Genomic DNA, 25,730 nt, shown 5'->3' with positions numbered 1-25,730 from the left:
GTAACCACCTAGAGGGGTGAGATAGGGAGGGTGGGAAGGAGACGCAAGAGGGAGGAGATATGGGGATGTATGTATATGTATAGCTGATTCACTTTGTTATAAAGCAGAAACTAACACACCATTGTAAAGCAATTATACTCCAACAAAGATGTTAAAAAAAAAAAAAAAAAGAACAGAGTGCAGCAGAAGTTGCAAGGACTACAGGCAGGAGAGGTGCTCAGATGGTAAGGGTTTGAAACTGCAGAAATAAGGATTTGCATTTAAGTTGGTGATGGTGAGTAACAGGAATGAGGGAAGGAATACACACCAATTTGACCCTCCTCCAAACAGGCTCTCCATCCCAAATCAAGAGCATCACAGTTCATCCCGCCTCCTATGGCAGGTGATCCAGAAGCTAAGGGAGAAAAAGGTCAGTGAAAGGATGGCTGGGTAGGGACTAACAAAGTGAACAGCTGATGCCGCACTAGACAACTCTGGAGGATTTTTGCCACGTGGCAAGAGCCTAATGTTACTAATACCTCCAAGTTTAGAAGGGCAGACCACAATCCAGATTTTTAAGTGACACCTCAAGATTTTTAATGGTTAACAACCAATGCAATTTTTAAAAATACAGTGCAGGCCAAACAAGTCCTCTGAGTTCTCCCCATCTCTACTATTGTTATCTTTCACCATACTCCCAGTCTCTTCCCTCCTCCCTTTCATCTTCAACAATTCCAGACTTTGTTTTCTAAAACCACAATGTCACTCGAATCCTTTAAGTTTCCCTTTGTCTTCAGAGCAAGTGCCAAATCTTCAGCTCAGTCTTCAAGGCCTTCCTCTAACATGGTGGCAGTTGTGCGACTCACCTCCTGCCTTAATCCCCACATCCCAGTATCCCCAAATATTCCCCTCGCTGTCGCATCTTTGTACCTTTTCCAACACCATTCCCATGGCCCAGAGAATACCCTTTCCAACTCTTCTCAGGTTCTACGTTCATTCAGTCATTAATTCCTCAAATAAATATGAGATGGGGGGCTTCCCTGGTGGCGCAGTGGTTAAGAATCCGCCTGCCAATGCAGGGTACACGGGTTCGAGTCCTGGTCCGGGAAGATCCCACATGCCGCGGAGTAGCTAAGCCCATGCGCCACAACTACTGAGCCTGCACTCTAGAGCCCACGAGCTACAACTACTGAGCCCACATGCCACAACTACTGAAGCCTGCGCGCCCTAGAGCCCATGCTCCGCAACAAGAGAAGCCACCGCAATGAGAAGCCCGTGCACTGCAACGAAGAGTAGACCCCACTCGCCTCAACTAGAGAAAGTCCGCATGCAGCAACAAAGACCCAACACAGCCAAAAATAAATTAATGAAATAAATTAATTAATTTAAAATATATATATCTATGAGATGGGCATCTAATTTTGTGCCAGACACAGTTCTAGGCACAGATAATACAGCAGTGAAAGAAACAGACAAAAATCCCTGCCTTCATGGATCTACACAGAGGAGTCGGAGAATAAGTAACATGTATAACAGGTCACACAGAAAAAGGTGCTTTGGAGCAGGAAGAAAACATAAATGAGGATTAGAGTGGGAGAGGGGCAGAAGGGGTGGAAGGTGGAAAAGGGTGCGATTTTAAGGCATCATTTTGAAAGTGATATTAAAGACGTGAAGGAGCTGAGGGGATAAATAACTGGGACAAGAAGGTTACAGGCAAAAGGAACATCAACAGCAAAGGCCTCAGGCAAAAGTGGGGCTGGTGTTTCAGCCTGACATTCTGCCTGTAAAGCCCAGCTAGAGTGTCACTTATTCCGAGAAAGCATTGTTTTGATTCCTAGAAATCAGAATTATTCATTTCCTCAACACTTTATCTGTATCTTCCTTAGGGCACCTTGAATAGTGAAAACTCTCACTGATGAATTAATCATAAAAGTCAGGTAGAGCAAGGAATCATTTTTTAAAATGACACATACATATTATAACCATTTTTAACTTTAAACATATAAATGTACATTTATTTCCCCATGTAGCATCAAGACCTTTGGGTCTGCCAAATGCAGCTCCCCCCTTCCTTGGATAAACCACACTCATAATCCATTATCTACAATGTCCGTTTTCCTCTCTTTTACAGTAGAACAGGACTTGAAAATACTTGCAAAGTTTTCTAGGAGCAGAGTCCTTCCAGAGATTTATAAGGTTTCCCCAATCTGTTTCAGCTGTCTTGACCACAATGTAATTCATTGAAAGGCAATTCTTTCAGCTTCATGCCTTTATCAAGTCTTTCCAAAGCAATGCATAAAAACAATTCCTCGTGCATTCACATTTCATCTACTTGAGTAATATTTATTAATTTATACTCACAAGTACCAGTGGTATAAGTAAATCTGAGAACAAACACAACTGATTCTTGGTAAGCAGAGAAATCAAATGATACACAGACAAACCAGAGTTAACCTACCGCTGGAGCATTTGTGTGCTGTGGGATTTGGACAGTATGGTTTACTAACGGAATGTTTAATACAGAAAGTTAAAATCAAGCCCAGCAAAGGATCTGAATAGACATTCTTCCAAACAAGGTATATAAATGGCCGTTACGCATATAAAAATGTGCTCAACATCATTAGGGAAATGCAAATCGAAACCACATTGATCCACAACTTCAACTAGGACTCCAACTAGGATGACTATAATCAAAAAGACAATAACAAGTATTGGAGAGGATGTGGAGAAACTGGAACCCTCATACAGTGCTGGGGAAAATCTAAAATGGTTGCAGCTCCTTTAGGAAAGTTTGCTAGTTCCTCAAAATGTTAGAGTTAAACAAGAAAATTGAAAACATATGTCCAGACAAAGACTTGTACATGAATGTTCACAGCAGCATTTTTCATAACAGCCAAAAAGTGTAAACAACCCAAATGTCCATCAACTGACAGAAAAACAAAATGTGCCATATACATCCATACTGTGGAATATTACTCAACCATAAAAAGGAATAAAGTTCTGATACATGCTACAACATGGATGACTCCTGAAAATGTCAGGCTAAGTGAAAGAAGCCAAACACAAAAGGCCACATACTGTATGATTCCATTTATATGCAACGTCCAAAATAGGTAGATCCATAACGTCAGAAACAAGATTAGTAGTTGCTAAGGGCTGGGGGGAAAGAGGAACATGGAATCACTGTTAATAGGTATGGGACTTCTTTTTGGGGTGAAATGTCCTGGAATTAGATAGTGGTGATGACAGTACAACTTTGTGACTATACTAAAAATCACTTAACTGTACACCTTTTAAAAATTCCAATGCTGTCAGTGTTCAATAAATGCTTACTTTTGAGTGGGGTGGAGGGAAGAGGGAGAAAGCCCAGGTCTAGTAAATAGAAATTTCCTGTGTATATTTATAAGAGGCTAACTAACCACCTCTGTTGGAACATAAGGCCCTTGAAGGCAGAGATGACCTCTCATATATTCCCTTAATATCTAGTATATTAGGTTATACTAAGCAGGTATTCAATCAAGTTTCATTAAATAAGTTAATAAACACCCACATATTACATACCAGGGATCTAGAAGTGTTCTGATCAAGATTTTATACTAATTAGGAAAAATTCACTTTTTATTCCCCAAAATCCTGAATTGCCACTAACAAGGCACTTCTCTTAGGTCCCATTTGTTTATTTTTCTTTTTATTTCCATTACTCTAGGAGATGGATCCAAAAAAATATTGCTGCAATTTATGTCAAAGAGTATTCTGCCTATGTTTTTCTCTATGCATTTTATAGTATCTGGTCTTACATTTAGGTCTTTAATCCATTTTTAGTTTACTTTTGTACATGGGGTTAGAGAATGTTCTAATTTCATTTTTTTGTTTATTTGTTTGTTTGTTTATTTTTTGCCATGCCACACAGCTTGCAGGATCTTAGTTCCCTGACCAGGGATCAAACTTGAGCCCCAGCAGTGAAAGTGCCGAGTCCTAACCATGACCACCAGGGAATTCCTTCCAATTTCATTATTTTACACATAGCTGTGCAGTTTTCCCAGCACCACTTGTTGAAGAGACCATTGTATATTCTTGCCTTTGTCATAGATTATTTGACCATAAGTGCATAGGTTTATTTCTGGGCTTTCTATCCTGTTCCATTGATCTATATGTCTATTTTTGTGCCAGTACCATACTGTTTTGATTATTGTAGCTTTGTAGTATAGTCTGAAGTCAGGGAGTGTAATTCCTCCAGCACCGCTCTTCTTTCTCAACATTGCTTTGGCTATTCAGGGTCTTTTGTGTTTCCATACAGATTTTAAAATTTTTTGTTCTATTTCTATGAAAAATGCATTGGTAACTTGATAGGGATTGCACTGAATCTGTAGATTGCCTTGGATAGTATGGTCATTTTACTTATTTATTTATTTTTTAATTTATTTATTTTTGGCTGCGTTGGGTCTTCGTTGCTGTGTGCAGGCTTTCTCTAGCTGCGGCAAGTGGGGGCTACTCTTTGTTGCGGTGCATGTGCTTCTCATTGCGGTGGCTTCTGTTGCTGCAGAGCACGTGCTCTAGGCGTGTGGGCCGCAGTAGTTGTGGCTCACGGGCTCTAGAGCGCAGGCTCAGTAGCTGTGGCGTACGGCCTTAGTTGCTCCGCAGCATGTGGGATCTTCCCAGACCAGGGATCGAACCTGTGTCTCCTGCATTGGCAGGATTCTTAATCACTGTGCCATCAGGGAAGTCCCAGTATGGTCATTTTAACAACATTGATTCTTCCAGCCCAAGAACACAGTATATCCTTCCATCTGTTGTGTCATTTCAATTTCTTTCATCGGCGTCTTACAGTTTTTGGAATATAGGTCTTTTGCCTCCTTAGGTAGGTTTATTCCTAGGTATTTTATTCTTTTTGATGTGATGGTAAATGGGAGTGTTTCCTTAATTTCTCAACAAGGCACTTCTCTTAATCTGAAGTTTATATCATCCATTTATACCATCCTTACCACCACCACAATCCAGAGGATCCACTTCTAATTCCCGTGACATTTTAAAAACCTACTTCAAATTCTCCACCTTACGTCTCTCACCAATGCAGCTTGTTGGTCTCTCTGAATGTTTTTCTTTCTCTTTAACCCCATTCCCTAAGACATCTATGTCTCACATGTTTAGCCTCATTTTTTCTTCTCTAACACCCTAGAGCCAAAAAAGACTATTATCATTATCTTCACATTATAAATGAAAAAAAGGGGGAGGGGGGGCATGTCTAAGGTTACCTGGTCTCCTGGGTTCAAGGTTCATTTTTCTTCACATAAATCCTGTATTTCCAAACTTTTTTCTCTTTGGATGAACATGGAGCTTTCTGATAAGTTAGATTTTTAAAAGAATAAGTACAAATAAAAAGATATAAAATCGAAACAATAAATATAAAGTCTAGAATGAGTGGAGAACTGAGACAGAGGACAATTTTTTTTTAAAGTCTTGTTTAGAACAAGAAGAGATAAACAAAGGGCCCATTGCTTAGGGAAGATGTTGTAATATCAAGAGATAACAGGGATAATACAGATCCTTTCAGTTTCTTCTTTGTTTACGTAATCTTCTCCAAAGAGCATGACCTTCAAACTAGGAAAGGTAGAACTCTGATAAAACAAAGCTAACATCTAAGGTAAGTGGCATGGAAAGTGGACAGTAATGGAATAGAGAGCTAGTTCAAAAGAATTTGCTTTCTGATCCAAACAAATCATACTCCATGGTACTGAAAAAACTTTAAGATCTGACTGCTGATTATCTAAGCTATTTTGACAAGGTGCCAGAAGACCAGAAATGAGAGAATGCATTCTCAATTTTCAAAAAAGGAGAAATGGAAATCCAGAAAAAAAATCCATAAGTAAAGTTGTCACATATCCACTGAAAAACTCTAGAATGGGTAAATAAGTTTTTGAACACAATAAAAAGAAAAAGCCACCATGTGCTCTTGATTAAGGCAGACTATACGACATTTGCTTTTTGATATGATTACTAAAATGGAAAATGGATGATACAGACATATATATATACTGATTCAAACAAGACAATCTGACAGAATCTTTTAATGATAGGCTGGCGAACAAAATGGGAAAATGTTGAACAGCAGAAGCTCAAAAATCTGTTAAATGCAACTAGGAGGATGCATAGCTGGCTGAACATCTGGTTGATTAATGTATCAACATCAACCGATTTAGAAGGAAGTCTGCAGTAAAATATCACATAGTTCCATTCTTTTCCACAATCTAGACAACTTCTATTAATTTAATAAAGCCACAGATCTGCTCTTCACATTTACAAGGGCCACAAAGCTGTGAGTGACCCAACTCACACAGCCAGACAGAATCAGGCTTCAGAAAGGTCAGAGTAGGCTGAAATGATGGTCCAAAACCCAAAATGAAAATCAACAGGGAGTCAAGGCCAGCATTTAGATTTTAAAACTCAAACATGTAAAGGAGTAAACTTTGCGGAAAATACCTGGGTAATAAAAGCTACTAAAAAAATCTATGCACAATCTCAACCTGCATTAATAGATGCCTATGTTCAGACTGGAGTATTATAGCTTTCTAATTAATCAACTTTAAAAAATTTATTTTCCGGGGCTTCCCTAGTGCCACAGTGGTTAAGAATCCACCTGCCAGTGCAGGGGACATGGGTTCGATCCCTGGTCCGGGAAGATCCCACATGCCGCGGAGCAACTAAGCCTGTGCGCCACAACCACTGAGCCTGTGCTCTAGAGCCCGCGAGCCACAACTACTGAGCCCACGTGCCACAACTACTGAAGCCCGTGCACCTAGAGCCCGTGCTCCGCAACAAGAGAAGCCACCGCAATGAGAAGCCCGCACACCGCAATGAAGAGCAGCCCCCTCTCACCACAACTAGAGAAAGCCCACGCACAGCAATGAAGACCCAACGCAGCCAAAAATAAATTTATTTTTAAAAATTTTAGGGCTTCCCTGGTGGCGCATTGGTTGAGAATCTGCCTGCCAATGCAGGGGACACGGGTTCGAGCCCTGGTCTGGGAAGATCCCACATGCCGCAGAGCAGCTAGGCCCGTGAGCCACAATTACTGAGCCTGCGCGTCTGGAGCCTGTGCTCCGTAACAAGAGAGGCCGTGACAGTGAGAGGCCCGCGCACCGCGATGAAGAGTGGCCCCCGCTTGCCGCAACTAGAGAAAGCCCTCGCACAGAAACGAAGACCCAACACAGCCAAAAATTAATTAATTTTTTTAAAAAATTTTATTTTTCATATGAATCATTCTCAGATCTTCATCCTAGAAAGAGTTAGGACAAGAATCTACAAATATCATTTAGTTAAAACTCTAGCTTTAGACCCAGTTATTCAAGTATATCTTAGCATTAGGAAACATTTTATTTGATGAGCCTAATTTACTGTTATATATATCAAAATATCAATATACCCTTGAAAGAAGACTCAGATATTATTAAATCCAAATCCCTCTTTTAATAAAAGAGGAAACTAAGAAAAATTAAGTAACTTGCTCCAAATCACACAGTTGCTTAGCAAGAGCCAAAATCCCCAAATCAGTCCCTTTTTTCCACACCATGTGGGTTTCCAGCCCTGTATGTCCTTTCTTAAAACTTGTACTATCCACAAAGAGTTAGAATGCATACACAAAAACATCCGTCAATACACACTTTATTTTGCTAAGGACAAATTAGCTCAGCAAGAACAAATAAGCACATTAGCCCATAAAACATTTTGACATGGTGTGATCACTTACTAGTTTGATAACCAGTATTTGTTACAAAAAGGCATTCTATTATACAAATGACTTTTATTTTTAACCATTAAAGTGTGATTAATGGTTGAAGTATTATCCCATATTCCACTTAACATTAGAAAAATAGGGACTTCCCTGGTGGCGCAGTGGTTACGAATCCGCCTGCCAGTGCAGGGGACACGGGTTCGAGCCCTGGTCCAGGAAGATCCCATATGCCGTGGAGCAACTAAGCCCGTGTGCCACAACTACTGAGCCTGCGCTCTAGAGCCCGGGAGCCACAACTACTGAAGCCCGCGTGCCACTACTACTGAAACCCGTGCACCTAGAGCCCGTGCTCCACAACAAGAGAAGCCCGTGAGCCCCAACTAGAGAAAGCCGGCACGCAGCAATGAAGACCCAACACAGCCAAAAATAAATAAAGTTTTTTTTAATTAGAAAAATAAAGTAAAAGTTATTTCATGGATGGAGAAGTTTTAATGGACACACTGTTGTTTACTATGCTAACTCCTCCCCCATCATAAAACATGCCATTATGAAAATTATTAAAAGATTTTTAGACCTTCAAACCTTAACAGCAGGCCAAAGGTTTTCTTCATGTAGGGTAGCATAAGCATCTGTGCTGAGGCCCTCTGGCTCCCTCCTCACTCCCCCAAAAACAATGCCCCTTCAAGAGCCCTTTGGGTACAAAGGTTGTCTGGCAGGCAGACCAGCGAGATTCCCTGTGGCCTGTCCACCCTCTCTTTCCCCCTCTCCCCCATCCCCCGTGCTGCTTCTCCCACCCTTGGTTCAAAGAAGACAAGTGGAGAATGAGAACTGATAAAAGGGCAAGTTAGCAAGGCTGTGGCTTATGATCACTAGCATCCGCCAGGCCAGCTCCAGGAGGACCTACCCACCCCTAAATGAGACCTGGAAGCGTCTCCTTGCCCCAGGGCTCCTCTGGGACCCGTTGTGAAAGGAAAAGGGAACTTCACGGCCAGGATACCCTCCTCCACAGTCTCGTCCCCAGCAGGCTCTTTGTTTCCAGCAGCTGCGGGGGTGCAGACGGCCTTGGAGAGAGGGGAGAGGTCACTCCCGTGCTCCCGTGGCTGCCAACCTCCAGGCCCTCCCGCAAAGCAGACAAACGCACGCACACGATCACTCCCTCGGAACCGCTTCCCTCTTTCCACACCACCTTAACCCGGCTCACACCTTGCTACACAGAGGCACTCCCTGAGACCTAACTGCCTCTTTCTATTAGCCAAATCCTACACAGGATGATTCCCTAGCTAACCTCCCTGTGAATCGACACAAACGAGGTTCACCCCAGGACCCGCACCCTTCCTGCTCAGTGCATACCCCCGGCACATCCCAGAGCTCCTGGCTTCACCCAGCGCAACACACAAAAGCAGAGGGTCACTTCCCGGGCCCCAGGACCTTCCCTGCTCATATCCACAGACCCGGGGTCACTCCAAGCTCCAAGCGCCCACCTCTCAACCCAAAAGACACACACACACTGTCACTCTACTTGGTCAATCTGCGTCCTCTGGGCCACCCGTTCCCTTTACCCACACGACCCCTCTGAGACCCGAGTGCCCGAAGAAGGAATCTCCCCAGCGCACGGTCACTCCCCTGGCCCCTCCCCGTCACACATACACACAGAAAATCCCTGCCTGGGGCCGCCCTCCCTCCCCTGAGCCTTCACAACACAAACACGCGCTCCCGCGTGTACACCCACGATCACACCGGGGGCCCCGGCCGCTGCCTCCCCTACGCCGGCCGGGCCTCACCTCCTCCCAACACTCCCGGCCGCCCGCGCCCAGCCACCCGGCACACACGGACGCACGCACAGCCACTCCCCGGCCCCACGCCGGTCCCCAAGCCCGCACCGCGCGCTCGCGCCCTGCCCCGCGCCCTCGCTCACCCTCGGCCCCGCTCCCGGGACCCCCACGCCCGGGCCCGGCCCAGCCGGGTCGCGGGGACCTGCAGGGAGGCGGCAGCGGGAGCGGAGGGAGGGGCCGCAGGGGCGCGCTTCGGCCAGTCCTACCTGAGCAGTTGATGCTCTTGCCTTTGCCGCCGGGACAGTCCCCGCCGCCGCCGCCGCCGCCGCCACCCGGGGGCTGGTTGGACGCACGGCTCCCGGGCAGAGAGAAAGCGAAGAGCAGAAGCACCGACGTGTAGCAGCAGAAGGCGAGCGGGGGCGCGGCCGGCAGCCGGAGCGGCGCCTCAGCGGCCGCGGCGCCCATGACTGGCGCCCCTGGACGGCGGGAAGCGCAGGGAAGCGCAGGCCCCGGGCATCCAGCCGCGCGCCGGGAGCCCCGCCGCTGCCTCGGCGCCAACTACCAGCCGCGCCGCTGCGCCCGGGAGCAGCCCCCCAGCATCCCCGCCCCACCCGCAGCGCCCGCCAGGCCCGGGCCCGCCGCGCTCGGGACGGAGTCGGAGGGTCGGGACGGGTGCGCGCGAGGGTTCGAGCCCGCGCCGGGGAGACCGAGGCCGGGGGACGAGCGGGCGCGCGCGCGGTGGGAGGGGGTCGTGGGGCGGGGGTCGCGGGGCGGGGGCAGGCCCAGGCCCTCGCTCGCCTGCTTGCCTTCCCTTTGTGTCCGCAGCCGTCGCCGCCGCGTCACAAAGACCCCGGCCCGCCCGGTGAGAGGAGCGTGACAGAGCCGCCGGCGGGAGGGGTGGCTGCGACCCCGCCCCGCGCACACCCCCAGCGCTCGCGCCGGCAGCTCCGCCCCCGCCCGCGGCCGGCGCCGCCTCCGGGGGAGCTATTGTTCCTGCGGCGGGGCGGGAGCGCGGGGGGCAGGAGGTGCTGTCGCCCTTCGGTCCGGCCACGGGGGGCTGGCGGGCGCCGAGGAGGCTCCGAAAGCATTACCCTAACAGACGTTTTTGCCGCCCTTTGCGAGCATTTTTGAAGCGTTTCTTTAGCCCAGCAGTCTGGGTGGGAAAAGGGCAGGTGGTCTATGATATAGCTATTTTCTAGGTGAAGAAACTGAGCCGCGGAGAAGTGAAGGTGACTTGTACAAGGTCACCTACGAGGAAACGGGCAGGACCCCAGAATTGGAACTCAAGTTCTGACTCCAGCTTTGTAGTTCTTAGAGATGGGGATAAATGGCTAAAGTACTCGTATCCTCATCCCCACCCTATTCCCACAAACGCCAACTGAATTTAAAATAGTTTTTAAAATTCTATACTGCCCTCTCCCCCTAATAATAGCTAATATTTAGATAGGATTTGCTACATACGAGACCTGGACAACGTACTTTACATGAATCCCCTCCAGTTCTTTTTTACAGCCTGCAAGGGATTTTTCATTCTCATCCCCATTCTACAGAGGAGGAAGTTGAGACCCAGAGAGGTAAAGTGATCTGACTCCCAATCCAGTGCTCTTCCTACCACATTGTGCAAAATGAGACCCAGCCACAGGCAGTAAGAGTATGGACTGAATTGTTTGAAATTCCTCTACTTTTTTCATTCTATTATGCTGCCTCTCACCTCAGAAGGAATTTTAAAATCTCATTGAAAAACTGATAAATTTGACTCAAAATTTTTGAATGTGTGGAAAGCCACTACAAGCAAAGCCACATTAGGGATAATGTCTTCAATATAAATAGGAGACAATATGCTTAATATAAATCAGGAAGAAAAAGTTGATACAGTAGAAAAATGGGAAGCTAATGTCTTATTCACATAAAATACAGACAGTAAATGTATGAAAAGATACTTAAACCCACTACTAGTAAAAGGCAGATTAAACCTACAAAACTTTTTTTTCCTGTTGATGACTAACAAGACTTAAAAGAAATGACAAAACCTAGCACTATTAATTTATATGTTTGAGGAGGGCAATTCGACTATGTATCAAAACCTTTAAAATGTTTATCCTTTAATCTAGCAATTCCACATATTGGAATTTTGCCTAAAGAAATAACTGGACAAGTACACAAAATGTCTGTGTGGATATCCACCAGAGCCTTTTTATAATAGTAAATATAATCTAAATATCCATCTATGGGAACTAAAGTATGGTACCCCTTTTTTTTTTTTTAATTATTTCTTTCTTTATTTTTGGCTGCGTTGGGTCTTCGTTGCCACGCGAGGGCTTTCTCTGGTTGCAGCGAGTGGGGCTACTCTTCGTTGCGGTGCACGGGCTTTTCATTGCGGTGGCTTCTCTTGTTGCAGTGCATGGGCTCTAGGCGCGCGGGCTCAATAGCTGTGGCTCGCGGGCTCCCGAGCGCAGGCTCAGTAGCTGTGGCGCACGGGCTTAGTTGTTCCATGGCACGTGGGATCTTCCTGAATCAGGGATCGAACTCATGTCCCCTGCATTGGCAGGCGGATTCTTAACCACTGCGCCACCAGGGAAGTCCCAGTATGGTACCTCTTTGTACGATGGAGTATTATGCAGTTTTAACAGTGATGATTGGTTAGTGTTTACTGACATGGAAAAAAATGATACTAATGAGTATGTATAAGAAAATCCTATTTTTCTGAAATAGGCATGTGTGTGTACACATCCATAGGAAAAACGTTCAGAAGAATACACAGCAATATATTAGCAGTGGTTATCTCTGAAAGGTGGGCTTACAAATAAAAGATTCCTGTTCTTTATACTTTTCTATATTGTTCAAATTTTTGTCAATGAAAATTTTTATTGTTATAACTTTAAAAAGCTATTTTCTTTTAAATTATACTTTTATCATGCTTTTTATATAAATTCACATTTGTAACATTTTATTAAGATTGCCTCAAACCTCTAAACTGGGCAGTGGCATGGCAATTATTCAGCTAAAATTCAACTGGCTTCTGCATCAGGTGTGATCTCAGGTTCCTAACTGCTAAGCCACAGCTGAAGGCTCCTCTCAGACCACTCCTTCAGCAGCTTCTCCCCTAAACTTGACCTCACCAGTAATTTTTTTCCTGCCATGTGTTTTGACTCTCCCAGCCCCAGTCTGCTTTTAATTTTCAATTGACTGCTAACCGTAGCCCAGGCAGAAATACTAAGAGGAGACAATCCTTAAATAAAAAACAAAACTCCTATGGCCATAAATCACAGCTAATTTACTTCTGCATCTTTCTCTAAATCAGCTAAGAAAAATTCAACACAGATTTCTCAAAAGTTTTCAAATTGAAAAGGATTGTACTTCAGAAACAGGAGTTCTCTGACTTCAATCATCCAGTCTCAGAGACGAAAAAAGATCTTAAGAGGTACAAACTACCATGTATAAAATAAATAAGCTACAAGGATATATTGTACAGCACAGGGAATATAGCCAACATTTTATAACAACTTTAAATGGAGTATAATCTATAAAAATTTTGAATCCATATGTGGTACACCTGAAACTAATATTGTAAATCAACTATAACTCAATAAAATTCTTATTGCTTTTTTAATTTGAATTTTATTTTATTTTTTTATAAGCAGGTTCTTAGTTATCTGTTGTATACATAATTAGTGTATATATGTCAATCCCAACCTCCCAAATTAAAAAAATCTTAGTGGTCATTTAATAGAACCCCCATCACATGCTTTAATATTGGTGACCCCAAAATGTCAGATAAAAAAAGAGTGGGGGACTCACTACATAAAAACCACCCAGAGAGTTTTAAAAGAATATAGATTTCTGAATACCACTCCAGACATTCTGGGGGAAGCTCAAGTATCCCTTATTTATTTTAATGTTCTCTAAGTAATTCACATGCACTGCCAGTTTGGAAACCCCTGGCCTAACCTTATTAGTCAGTTATTGCTCCATAACAAACAACCACAAAATGTCAGCAATGTGCTATAGTAAACATTCATTTCTCATAGGGCTGGGGCTTGACTATAGGCTTGGCTGGATGGCTCTGCTCTAAACTGCAGGTTCAGCTTGTCTTGGCTCCTGTGTACAGGTTGAGTTCTGATCTTCTCCAGGAGTATTCGCTTTGGGGTCCCAGCTGAAAGGGCAGAAGCTACCTGGGGGAACCTCTTTTTATGGAGGTGGTAGTGGTACAAGGGGCATGCCCAATTGTGCAAGCACTTTTCACACCCCTGTTTGTACATGTCTGCTAACATCCCACTGGCTAAAGCAAGTCTCATAGCTGAGCCCAAAGACATAGGGGTAGAGGAGTCTATTCTTTTTATGGAGGTAAGAAGGAGTGACTATGGAATGAACATTTTTTAACAATAATCTATCAGAGATCCCATACTTGAACACCGTTAGTTATGCGCTATCAGAATGTTTTCAGTTCCAAGTAACAGAAAACAAACACAACCCGAATTAACTTAAACTAAAAGAGATTTACTGGCTCAGGTTTAAAAAAAAAAAAAAGCCAGAGGTAGTGCCCTCTCCTGTGAGTTGGTTTTTTCCCCAGTAAAGCTTCATTCATGGAAAACACTGCATTCCTTCAGGAAATCTTTGTGAGCATCAGCTGCATGGTAGGCATCACAATAGCCTCTGGGGGAAAGAGATAGTCCTTCCTTGCTGGGGGAGGGGGAGGGCGTACATCTAAAAATTAATCATTACAACTCAGTGTGATAAACACTAAACAGACATAGAGTGGGGGCGGAGAGGAGGAGTAAATGGCAAATCCTACTTCACACTCCCAACCCAGCCAAAATTCAGGCCTTGCTGGACCTCCTGCTGGAGGGTCTAGCTGCATAATGAAGCCCTGATAAGCAGTAATGAGAACTCTGGGACTGACAAATTGGCCCTGGTAGGAGAGGATCACAGTACTTGAGTTCAGTCCAGAAACACTGGAATGATTTATGGTGCAGCCCCAGTGCAAGCCTGGGACTGACCTCTGACCCAACTCAAGAAATTGGACCCCACTTCCTAGAGGGGGGGGGGGGTCTTTTTAAAAAATGAAAAAAGTAGGAAGTTCCCTAGTGGCCTAGTGGTTAGGATTTCGGGCTTTTACTGCCGTGGCCTGGGTTCAATCCCTGTTGGGGGAACTGAGATCTCACAAGCCTCAAAAACAACAGTAACAACCAAAAAAAACAAAAAAACAAAAAAATGGAAAGAATGGATAAAGTCATTCATTCATTCAGCAAATTTATACTGAAAGTCTACTCCTAGTCCCTGAAAATACAGTGATGGGAACAACAGATCTGGTTCCTGTCCTTATGAAGCTTACTGTCAAATATTAATCAAACAGTTATACGAATAAAAGTAAAATTGCAACAATGTTGACAGAGGCTATGAAAGGGAAGGTCAAAATCTGAAAGAGTGACACTTGTGCTAAGATCAGGAGGATGAGTAGGAGTTAACTAGGTGAAGAAGGATTGTTCCAGGCAGAGGGAACGTCAGAGCAAAGGGCCTGTGAACAAGAGGGTCTGAATGCTGGCCAGCATAGTGGGGACAGAGAACAAGATCAACCGGCTTTAAACTTCATTCAACAAATATTTACTGAGCACCTACTATGGACTATGCACTGTTCTAGATGCTGAGGAACAACAGTGAACAAAACAAAGTCTCTGCCTCTCACAGAACTAATAGTCTAGTCAGAGAGACCCCATAATAATATTGGTGAAAGAGAATAATTGTTGGGTTGAGCCATGACAATAGTAACTATAATTCACTGAAGACCTACTACATCCCAGGTACTGCCAGGCACTTCCTATTTGTTGTCACTGATTTTCCCACCTACCCTGTTGGTAGGTATTAGTTCCATTTTATAGATGAGGAAACCGAGGCTCATGAGGTTAAGTAACCTACCTAAACCACAAAGCTAGGAAGTTGGAGTCACCTGGCCCCATCTGACTCCAAAACCCCACCACATCACGAGCTTGAGCAGGTGGAGAAGCATCATCACCCGACACAAGATGGAGCAAAGAGGGCTTCCCTGGTGACGAAGTGGTTGAGGGTCTGCCTGCCAGTGCAGGGGACACGGGTTCGAGCCCTGGTCTGGGAAGATCCCACGTGCTGTGGAGCGGCTGGGCCCGTGGGCCACAACTACTGAGCCTGCGCGTCTGGAGCCTGTGCTCCGCAACGGGAGAGGCCGCGATAGTGAGAGGCCCGTGCACCGCGATGAGGAGTGGCCCCCGCTCGCCGCAACTGGAGAGAGCCCTTGCGCGGAAGCGAAGACCCAACGCAGCCAAAAATAATAAATAGATAAATAAATAAAAATTAAAAAAAAAAAAAGAGGGAGCAAAGATTGGCACCACTAATACTGCACCCACCAAGGGGTGTGCACAAGTCATCCTGAGCCCCCTGCCAGCGCGTCAGGAGACTTTTGTTGGAGCTTCTTGTGATTACATGCAGGGATTATTGTGATTACATTGCTTGTAATTACCACTCCAGTTGAAGGCACCGTTCTTGTTACCCACATGGCCTTAATGGTCCTCAATTCTGTAGATGGGCAGAAGCCAAGGAGGCCAGGGTTACAGACATCTGAACAAAAAAGTGCTATGGGAATTCAAAGAGTAGCCTTACTCTGCCTGAGGAAAAGAGACTTCAGCACTATAATTCTGTCGATTTGAAAGGCTTCTCACCCAAACAGTCCCTGTGAGTGGGTAGAGAGACTGAGGAGGCATCTCTGGGTTTTGCCTGCAGGTCTTCTTGTCATTCAATTGTTCGGTATTGCGCTGAATACAGAATGAAGATTTTCTCCATCTTTCAGCAAATGGAAATTTTCAGCTGCAATTCAAAAATTTCTCCAAGGGTTTAACTCATAAAGGATTGTACCAAAGAAATAGCTTCTCTGACAAAGACAATCACACATAAATTGCAGTAAGAGGTATAGCATAGTAATTAAGAGTGTAAGCTCTGGAACCAAAGCATCTGGTTTTGCATCATAACTCTGCCACTTGCTAGTTTAATGACCTTGGATAAGTTACTTCAATTCTCTGGACCTCAGTTTCGTAATCTGTAACATGGAAACAGAATTTTTACGTACTTCATAGGGTTGTTGTAAGGATAAAATGGGTTTGCATAGGTAAAGTGCTTTGAACAATGCTTAGTACACTGTAAGTATTCAATAAGTAATTGGCTAGAGGTAGTAGTGGCATAGTAAGCAAATAAATGTTAGCTGTTATGAGTGGCAATAGCCATTAACTGCATTTATATACTAGGCTAAGAGCGCCACTTGTATTATCTAATGTAATGCACCCAGAAACCTAATGGGGAGGGTGCTATTATAATATGATCCTCATTCTGTAGATGAGAAAACTGAGGTTTGGAGCAGTTAATTATTCGTTCAAGGTTACACAGCTAGTGGGCAGTAGGACTGGGACTGAAATCGAGGTCTGTCTGACTCCAAAGCCTATGGTCACCTTAAGAGTTAAAGTCAGCAGTCAAAAGAGCTCATCTGACCTGGCTGGCTACTAGAGAGACCTGCAGGAGGGCAGCCTGGTGACTGGCAAGGGCAGCCAAGCTACTGGAGGGGAAAGTTGTGACAGTTAGCCAGGTAGGTCAAAGGGAAGAGACACGAGGTTACAGGCAAGAGCCTGGGAACTTGAGAATGGCATCCATTGGGCTAAGAATCATGAAAGAGAGATAAAGCAAGGAGTTAAGTACACGGAGGAATTAGAGCGAGTCAAATGGAGCTAAATAATTCTATTTTACCACTGTGTATGTTTAAGTATGTCAGCTTGACTCTGTATGTACACATATGTACTGAGCATATGTCATTTGCCTATGTGTATATATATATGTAATGAGTATATCAGCTTGCCTCTGTACATATGCATAAGTGCCAAGCATATGTCCTTTTACTCTCTGTGTGCATATGTAGGGAATGAGTATATATAAGGTTGCCTCTGGGAGAGTGTGTATGTCTGCATATTTGAGTGTGACAGCTGGACCCTGTGTTTGTACATGCACATTTAAATGCGTGTATCCATGCACACATTACTGTATACAGCAACTCATCAGTACATGTACATGTGAAGTTGAATTGAGTCGGTGGTTTTCCAACTCTTCTCCCTTGGCAACCAGTTGAAAATTATTCCCTACAGTCTGATGGCCTTGGGACTCAGCATCAGGGTCAACATAGTTAGACTTGGCACTTAATCTGGGTTCCTAATTAAGGGAGTTGTAAAGGTGAAACAGCAAGACCACATCCTAAAGCTGTTTCTCTCAAAGCAGAACAATAGTGGTGAGACTTTGGGCAGCTCTGATAGTGGTGACTTCAACAACAATGGGAGCAGGGGTCAGGGCAGGGCATGGAAAGCAGTGACAGTAGCCGCATTCATCCAACAATATATAGAGATTGCCCATTATGTGCCAGGCAACCGTGTTAGGCAGTGAGGATGCAGAGGTGAATCAGATAGACACAGTCCCTGTCCTATTGTCTAACAGGAAGTCACGCTTTAAACAATCAATTAAAATTATGAAGGGTTTTGCAAAGGATGTGTAAAAGCACCAGACAGGGACCCCTAACTCCTAGGGATTGGGTACTAGTACCAAGGAAAGCTTTCCCTAAGATGTGATATTAAGCCAAACCTGGGAGACTGGTGAAGAGTTAGAGGGGGGTAGAGAGGGAACAGTATTCTATGAGGAAAGTTCAACATGTAAGAATGATAAAGAATAGGGCAAGTTTAAGAAACAGAGAAAAGGCAGCTGTGGTTGAAGCCTGGAGAGTGAGGAGTCAGATGACACAAAGGATGAAGTTAGAGACCAGACCACACAGGGCCTTTTAAGACAGAATAAGGATTCAGATTTGATCCAAAGATTATGAATGGGGAATAACCTGCTCAGATTTATGTTTTTAAAAGATTACTTGGTTATGAAACACTGTAAGTCAACTATACTTCAATTAAAAAAAAAAAGATTACTTGGTTATATGCATGAACTGTAAGGTATGTTAATTGTATCTCAATGACACTGTTGAAAAATAGCTTGGGCTGTAGTGTGCAGAATGGATTGGAAAGGCAAAATGTACCCAAGAAAATCATGGGAGAGCTATTAGTGGTCTAGGTGAGTGATGATGGTGGCTTGAACTAGGGAAGATGGAGATAAGTAAATGAATTAGACAGGTTAAAGAGGTAAAATCAACAGAATTTGATGACTGGCTAGATGTGGGAGCTGAGGGAGAGAACATATCAAGCCATGGTTATCCCTAGGTTCAAGGGTGTTTACTAAAATAGCCACCTCTGGAGAAAAAGCCAGTTTGGAGAGAGGATGAGGAGCTCAGTTGTAGGCACACTGAGTTTGAGGGGCCACTGAGGCATCTGTAACAAGACATCCAGTAGCAGTTGGATGTATAAGTCTGGTGCTCATAAGAGATTTACAATGGACATGTAAGTGTGGGAGTCATCAGAGAAAAAATTAATTGAAGTCATAGAAGTGGGTGTGACAACTTATGAGATACAGTTGACCCTCGAACAACATGGATTTGAACTGCAAGGGTCCACTCAATTTTTTCAATAAATAGGTACTACAGTACTACACCATATGAGGTTGGTTGGCTCCTCCAACACAGAGCTGTGGATTCGGAGGGCCAACCATAAAGTTATACTCAGATTTTCAACTGTGAGGAGGTTTGGTCCCCCTAACCCCAGTGTTGTTCAAAGGTCAACTGTACCATAAAATTAGAAGAGGGTCTAGCCTGAATCCCTGAGGAATTCCAATGGAGGGAAATGTGAAAGAACTGCCAGAAAATTAGGAGGAAAACCAGGGAAAGAACAGGGTCACAGAGACCAAGGAACAAAAATGTTTCAAGAAGGAGGACATGGCTAACTGGTCAAATGCTGCTAAAAGGTCAAGCAAGACGGGTACTGAATAGTGTCCAATGGATAGAGTCACTTGAAGTCATTGGTGATCTTAGCAAGAGCCATTTGGTAAAGTGGTAGGGGCAGGATCCAGATTGGAGCCTCCTGAGACATGAGTAGGAAGTAGGAAGTGGAGACAGAACGTTTGGACAGCTTGGCTGTGAAGAGAAGAACAGAAACAAAGCTAGAGGTGACTGGGTGGAGGAGGGACTTTTCAAGATGAGACTGTAAAATACTTAAACAATGATGGAAAAGATCCTGGGATGGGGGAGTTGACTACACAACACAGGAAAAAGGATAATCAGATGTGTAAGATTCTTGAGAAGACAAGGAGGGGTGGAATTCAAAGCACGGATGGAGGGACTGACTTTTGAGGGAAGACACTTTCTTCTTTGAAACAAGAGTGAAGAGTGGAGGCTGATATGGGGGTGGGGTTGGGGGTTGTAGGTATGGTATTGGTATTGAGACACTGAGGAACATCCTGGATCTTGGCTTCAGGGTCTCTTTCTCCAAAGAGAAAGGGGTGAAGTGGGAATAGTGGGTGGGGGAGTGGCTGCATCAAAAGGTAGCTGAAGGCAGCTTTGGGCCCCTGTAATCTCCATCAGCTCCCTCTTAGCCTTTCCACCCCAGTCTTCATTACCATCTTTGCTGTGGGCAGTTGCAGTCTCTCAATCTTATGTAAAAAGTTACTTTCTCTTTAAACTGACTTCTGACATGCAATATATACAGCAGATACCACTTCAGATCAAGGACCCCGACCCCTCCCTTTCAATTGGATTACTGCCCCAAGTCCCTACTACACAGCAATTTGGGGTCAGATTTGAGAAGGAAGAGAAAATTGTGAAGTGGTCATTGATGATAAAGGAAGAGAAAGCACATGATTTTCCCCAGTAGCGCTCAGGAGAGATGGACAGCACCAGAGGCAGACACGAGAGGAACCCTGGAGTAGGCGTGCTTAGAAGGAACTCAGGAGCCTTTTCTCTCAGGTGGGCATTTATTGGCATTGGAAAAAGAAAACAACACCTCCTACTACTCACCTCTGGCTCGGGAGTTCTAAGGGAGATGGCCTCTTATGAAAGTTGGAGCAAAGTGGACCCTATGCTTTCTGAGTAGCCAGGCGTGACTTGAGGTGACCTAAATTCAGATTTTCTCCAACCTGGCATACCTTCTTTCTGTATAAATGCTGGCAAATGGTCAAGATTGGTTTAATCACCATTTTGAAATCCCCATGAAATAATTGATTTGAGTAATCATCATTGATGGATGCTAAAACCATGGGGTGAAAGGTGGCTGGGGACAGGATATTCAGAGAGACTTAAACTATCACCCCACATATAACTAATTAACTATGAGTGAAAGGAAGTAACTTTATAATGGAGAGATCTAGCAGATGCTGCCTTCTCCAGGTGATCAAATTTAGCCTCACCAATGGTGGGGCAGCTTTAGACCATGTGGCTCCTGAAACTATGTAAAGAGAGGTACATGACGTTATCTATAAGATAGTCTTGCCAAAGAAGTTTAACCTGAATCTAATCACGAGGAAGTAATCAAATAAATCCAGAATGTGGGGCACATTGACGAAGCCTGGACTTTATAAGAAATTTAATGTCATGAAAAACAACAAAGGAGAGAGATTTCTTCTAGATTAAATTAGACTAAAGACACAAAACAACCAAACGCAATAAACCTTGATTGGATCTGAGAAAATAAACAGCAATAAAAGACATTCTTAAGACAACTGGATAAATTTGAATGTAGACTACATATAGAAGCTATTACTGAGTTAATATTAATTTTCTCCAGTGTAATAATGGGATTGTGGACGTAGGAAAATGTTCTTATTCTTAGTATATGCATGCTGAAGAATTTAGGGGTGAAGTGTCAAAGTCTGCAACTTTCTTTCAAGTGGTTCAAAGAGAGAGAAAAGCAAACTGTTAACAATTGGTGAATCTAGGTGAAGGGTAAAAAAAGGATTTTTAAAAAATTCAATGCAATCTATTTCATTACTTCAGACTTTTTTTTGCCATGACCTTGGATAGCTTCATGCTTATAAGCATAAACTGTGCTTCTTAATATGCTAAATTAGATTGAAATCTTTAAAAGCATCATAGAAAGAAAATTGCTCTGCAAAGCTTTTTAGACATAAAAGAACTTCTAACTTGGGTAGGACTATAAGTGAAGATATGGTAAAGTGGGAGAAAGAGCCATGAAATAATAAAAAGAAAACTTTCTGGGAGTTGAAGACCTTTGGGTCTAGCACTTAACCACCGGAGATGTCCGTTTCCTCATCAGCAAAGTGGGGCTAATTGTATCGCCTTCATTATCCTGCTGTACAGGCACAGGAGAAACAGGATATAAAAAGACTTTATAAACTGGTAATGGGAATGGAAATAAAGTGATTTTTGTTATCATACTATGGTGATGTCCTATTAGCAGTGGTTCTTCAACTTTATTACACCTAACAAGCAACAGGGAAGATTGTTAGAAGTTTAGATTCCCAGTCTTGCCCTCAGAGATTCTGATTTCAGTAGGTCTGGGCAGGGGCGCAGAACTTGCTTTGGGAAAGCACCCCAGATTCTCTGATGCAAGGGATCTGAAACACTTAGAGAGCTGCCCTGGAAGTTCCTGTGATCTAAAATCCTTGCTACTCAATGTTTAGTCCATGGATCATCAATACCACTGGTACCTGGAAGCTTGTTAGGAATGCAAAATTTGGCCCTAGCCCAGACTTACTGAATCAGAATCTGCATTTTTAACAAGATGCCCAGGTGATTCTTATCCACGTTAACGTTTGAGAAGCACTAAATGGCAAGACTGATGGGTGACCTCTCTTTTTTGCCTTGGTCACTGATTCTCAGCTTGCTGTCAGACAGAATTGGGTACCACCTTTGCCGTTGCTAATACCTTTAACCTCACTTAGCTTTTCTCTGCTTCTCTTTGTTTCTGGCTCATCAGTCCTAGCAGATGTTGATAATCATAACCAGCCATAAGCAGACTAATCAAAGCATACTAACTCAGGATCTAAATCTAGTTAAGCTAGGTATGTGATTATTTTTCTTACTGTGGTGAAATACCATAAAATTTACCCTTCTAACTGTTTTTAAGTGTAAAGTTCAGTGACATTAAGTTTATCCACATTGTTGTACAACCATCTCCAAAACTTTGGGTATGTGATTTTGAATAAGACACTTAACCTCTCCAAGCTTCATTTCATTATCTTTAAAATATGGATAATATTACCTACTCCTACAGAGTATTTTAAGAATAAAATGAGATAATAGATGAATGTTCTTAGCACCCATAGAAAATATTCAATAAATGCTAACTTCCTTCCATTTGAAGCAGGTTTTCAGGCAGCCCTGGATGTTTACAACAGATATCATCTACTGAAATCAACTGATAAAGTTTTAAAAGCAAATACAAAAATCTACATATTCTGGGCACATTATTGCCTTAGAATAGGGCAATCTGTAAAATAGAAGTATTCTATAATTTATAGAAATGGGCAATTTAAAAGAGCTAAAGTAAATAGCAGCCAGTTACAACTTATTGGGAAAATTACATTTTGGGGAGCAACAACCTTTCTGTGCCCATTATATAGAAATTCTTGTGTTGCCTATATTTAGATTGTTTTAGAAACAGTTTAAGTACAATCGTTATGCTAATATCAATAACTTTCACAAATAGGACTTTCAACCTTGGGGCTGATCCACTTGGATGCATGATTAGAATTCCAGTTATGTGCACATTATCTTTTAAGGAGAATGCTACATTGAAAACTTGTGTTACATGCAGTAAATTGAAAAGATTAGTTTAACTTCAGAATTAGACTAATTAGAACAAGGGAAGGAAATGTAGACATCCTCTCCTCCAACACCCTTAATTTACACACAAGGAAATTATATTAATCCAGAGAGTGATGAGTTACCAGCAAAGCTGGGACCAGAGCCCAGGTTACAGGAGTGTGTCCTGGTGTCACGTGACCTTGAAGGATGGGTGACACTTCAGCAGCACAGGTGATGGGAAGGGGTTGTAGAGAGGCTGAGAGCACTCCAGGCAGAGGGATCAACAGAAGTAATTTCACAGAGCCTGGTTCTGAAACCAAGATGATAAGTGAGTTCAGGGATTGTCACAGAGTGGGGAGGCTGGAGGGAGAGATTAAGGTGAAGTTTTGTAATGGGAGCAGAGAGTCTTGGACTGTCCTGTAACACAGAATATCAGAAGAAAGGTTTAGGGATTTGCAGGGGGGGGGGTTGATTTTATAGTTTATGTGGCCCTTTCATATGTATATTCTCATGTAATCATTATAGCAATCTTGGAAAATATTTTACAGATGATGATCTAATATTCAGGAGGCCACATTCTTTGCAAAGCAAAGATGTGAACTCAGGCTCCGAATAGAAACACTGTGTATTCTGATTCTTAAAAGCATGAACTCCAGAGCCAGGCCACTTGGGTTCAAATATCCCTGGCCCATTTAGAAGCCATATGACCTTAAGAGAAAAAAATAATGGCTAAAACTTACAGTGTTTGTGTGCCAGGCTCTGTTCTAAATACATATAACTAAATACATATTGCTCATTTAATCCAACATCCCTATGACATATATTCTATTATTATCACTATTTTAAAGCCTCCCCCTCCAAACAAAGAAAGAGAGGAAGGAACAGGGACGCAGTTCCCCCCTAGATTCTCTGTTCCTCGATTAATAATGTAATCTCAACTCCTTGGTATTCCACTCGTTGCCTCCCCACTTGTGACACTGTGGTAAATGAGATTATTGTTCAAATTTTTCACACCCTCCCCTCACCTTCTTAAGAGGCGTCTACTTCCCTCCCCTTGACCTTTGGCTCAGCCACATGACTTGCCTTGGCCAAGGAGATATTAGCAGATATGACACTGAAACTTGAAATGTGCTTCCACAGGTGGGCTTGCGCTCTTGTACTTCTGCCATCACCATGAGAAGGGGTTCCCCTGGGCAACTCCTGCCCCTGCAGCCTTGGGCTCAGTGTGACCACATGAGAGCAGATGGGCCCCAGCAGCCCCCCAGATTTCCCAAAGGCTGAGTGACTAGAGTGACCACCTTCCATTCCTGCAGAAAGTGTAACACCAGCCCATCCAAAAACTCTTTGAGACTCAAGGATAAAAATCTAGAGCCACATGCACCTCACCAGCAGAGCACCAGTGTGAGTTTCCTTCTTGGTTACTCTGGAAGCTAAACCAGATGACGAGACAAAAAGGAACTGGAACCTTAACTTCTGCTACTATTTACAGTCGTTCCACTGTAACAGGTGTCCTTTTGATTAAAAATAACCAATTTCTTAAATAACAGGGTTTGGAATTATTTCCCCCCAACAAACCCACAAAAGAGAATATTCAGACCAGAACCTAATTAAATCTCTTAGCAGTTATCGGGAGTTAAGAAAGGGAGCCCAAGTTTATGGCTAGAGAACCCCCTACTCCGATGAACATACATGGTGAGTCTTTTCCCCCCACACTAGAGGTGCTGTGAGAATATTTTGCAAGTGGAACTGGAGCTGCGATCCCCTCACTCAGAAGTAGCAGGATCCCCATTCTGTCCACTCTAATCAGTATCAAGAGTGAAAAAACCTTCACGCACAATCTGGGCATCTGGATAATGTAGAAATGGAAGTTTTCCACCTAATGTTGACAAACTGCACTGTTAGGATAATAATCAGCTTGCAAACCCTATTATACTGGGTAATAAAGGCTCAATAGATATGTTCTTTAAAAATCTTACATAAATCACTCTTCTATAATCAAATCTCATTCTAAATGAACCAAAGGGCTGTTTAAGGAAATACTATGTTGAAAACCTTCACACACACCAAGAAATCACTCTTGTATCTGTTATGGAAGTTTTCTGTACTGGGTGTTCCTAAACCATGGTATCCACAGGGTACTTCCCCTACAGAGCAGCATCTCTACAGGGGGGCGTCCATATCACAACGACAACAATAATATTAAAATGCTTTACATCACTCTTTATTTCAAAAGTGCTTTACTTACATAGACTAATCTTTACAACATTCAAGGGAGGTAGATAAGTATTACACCACTTTCACAGATGGAAAAACTGAGGCAGAGATTAGTAAGTTGTATTGAAGGGCATAATATACGGCACAATTAGAAAAGAATTTGTTGCAGACATGAATCACCGGTGACCTTTTCCGTGACTTCTGAGTCCCACCAACACAAAAGTAGCGGATGCAGCAAGGAAGCAGATGGTCGATATTTTGTCTAGTCCAAGGCTACACTTCACCTTGTTGATACCACATGTTGAATATGCTGGTTTGGGGCCAGTATCTCCCTTACACACAT

General features: G+C 43.4%; 1 protein-coding gene across 2 annotated transcripts in view; it reads right to left on the bottom strand.

Annotated features, from left to right (window-relative positions):
* LOC118896920 (myb/SANT-like DNA-binding domain-containing protein 3) overlaps positions 1-25,730 on the bottom strand; it is a 166,893-nt gene that overhangs the window by 101,484 nt on the left and 39,679 nt on the right. Inside the window, exon 1 of one of the 2 annotated variants that reach the window (XM_036855551.1) lies at positions 9,747-10,381. The exons of the other annotated variant lie outside the window; for it this stretch is intronic. Coding sequence (XP_036711446.1) covers positions 9,747-9,945 — 199 coding nt within the window. The 5' untranslated portion in view covers positions 9,946-10,381. Of the gene's footprint in view, positions 1-9,746; positions 10,382-25,730 lie in introns of those variants that run through there. 2 annotated transcript variants of the gene reach the window in all.

This window comes from Balaenoptera musculus, chromosome 6 (genome assembly GCF_009873245.2).
Source record: "Balaenoptera musculus isolate JJ_BM4_2016_0621 chromosome 6, mBalMus1.pri.v3, whole genome shotgun sequence".
Lineage (NCBI taxonomy): Eukaryota > Metazoa > Chordata > Mammalia > Artiodactyla > Balaenopteridae > Balaenoptera > Balaenoptera musculus.
This window is presented reverse-complemented; position numbering and strand designations above follow the sequence as displayed.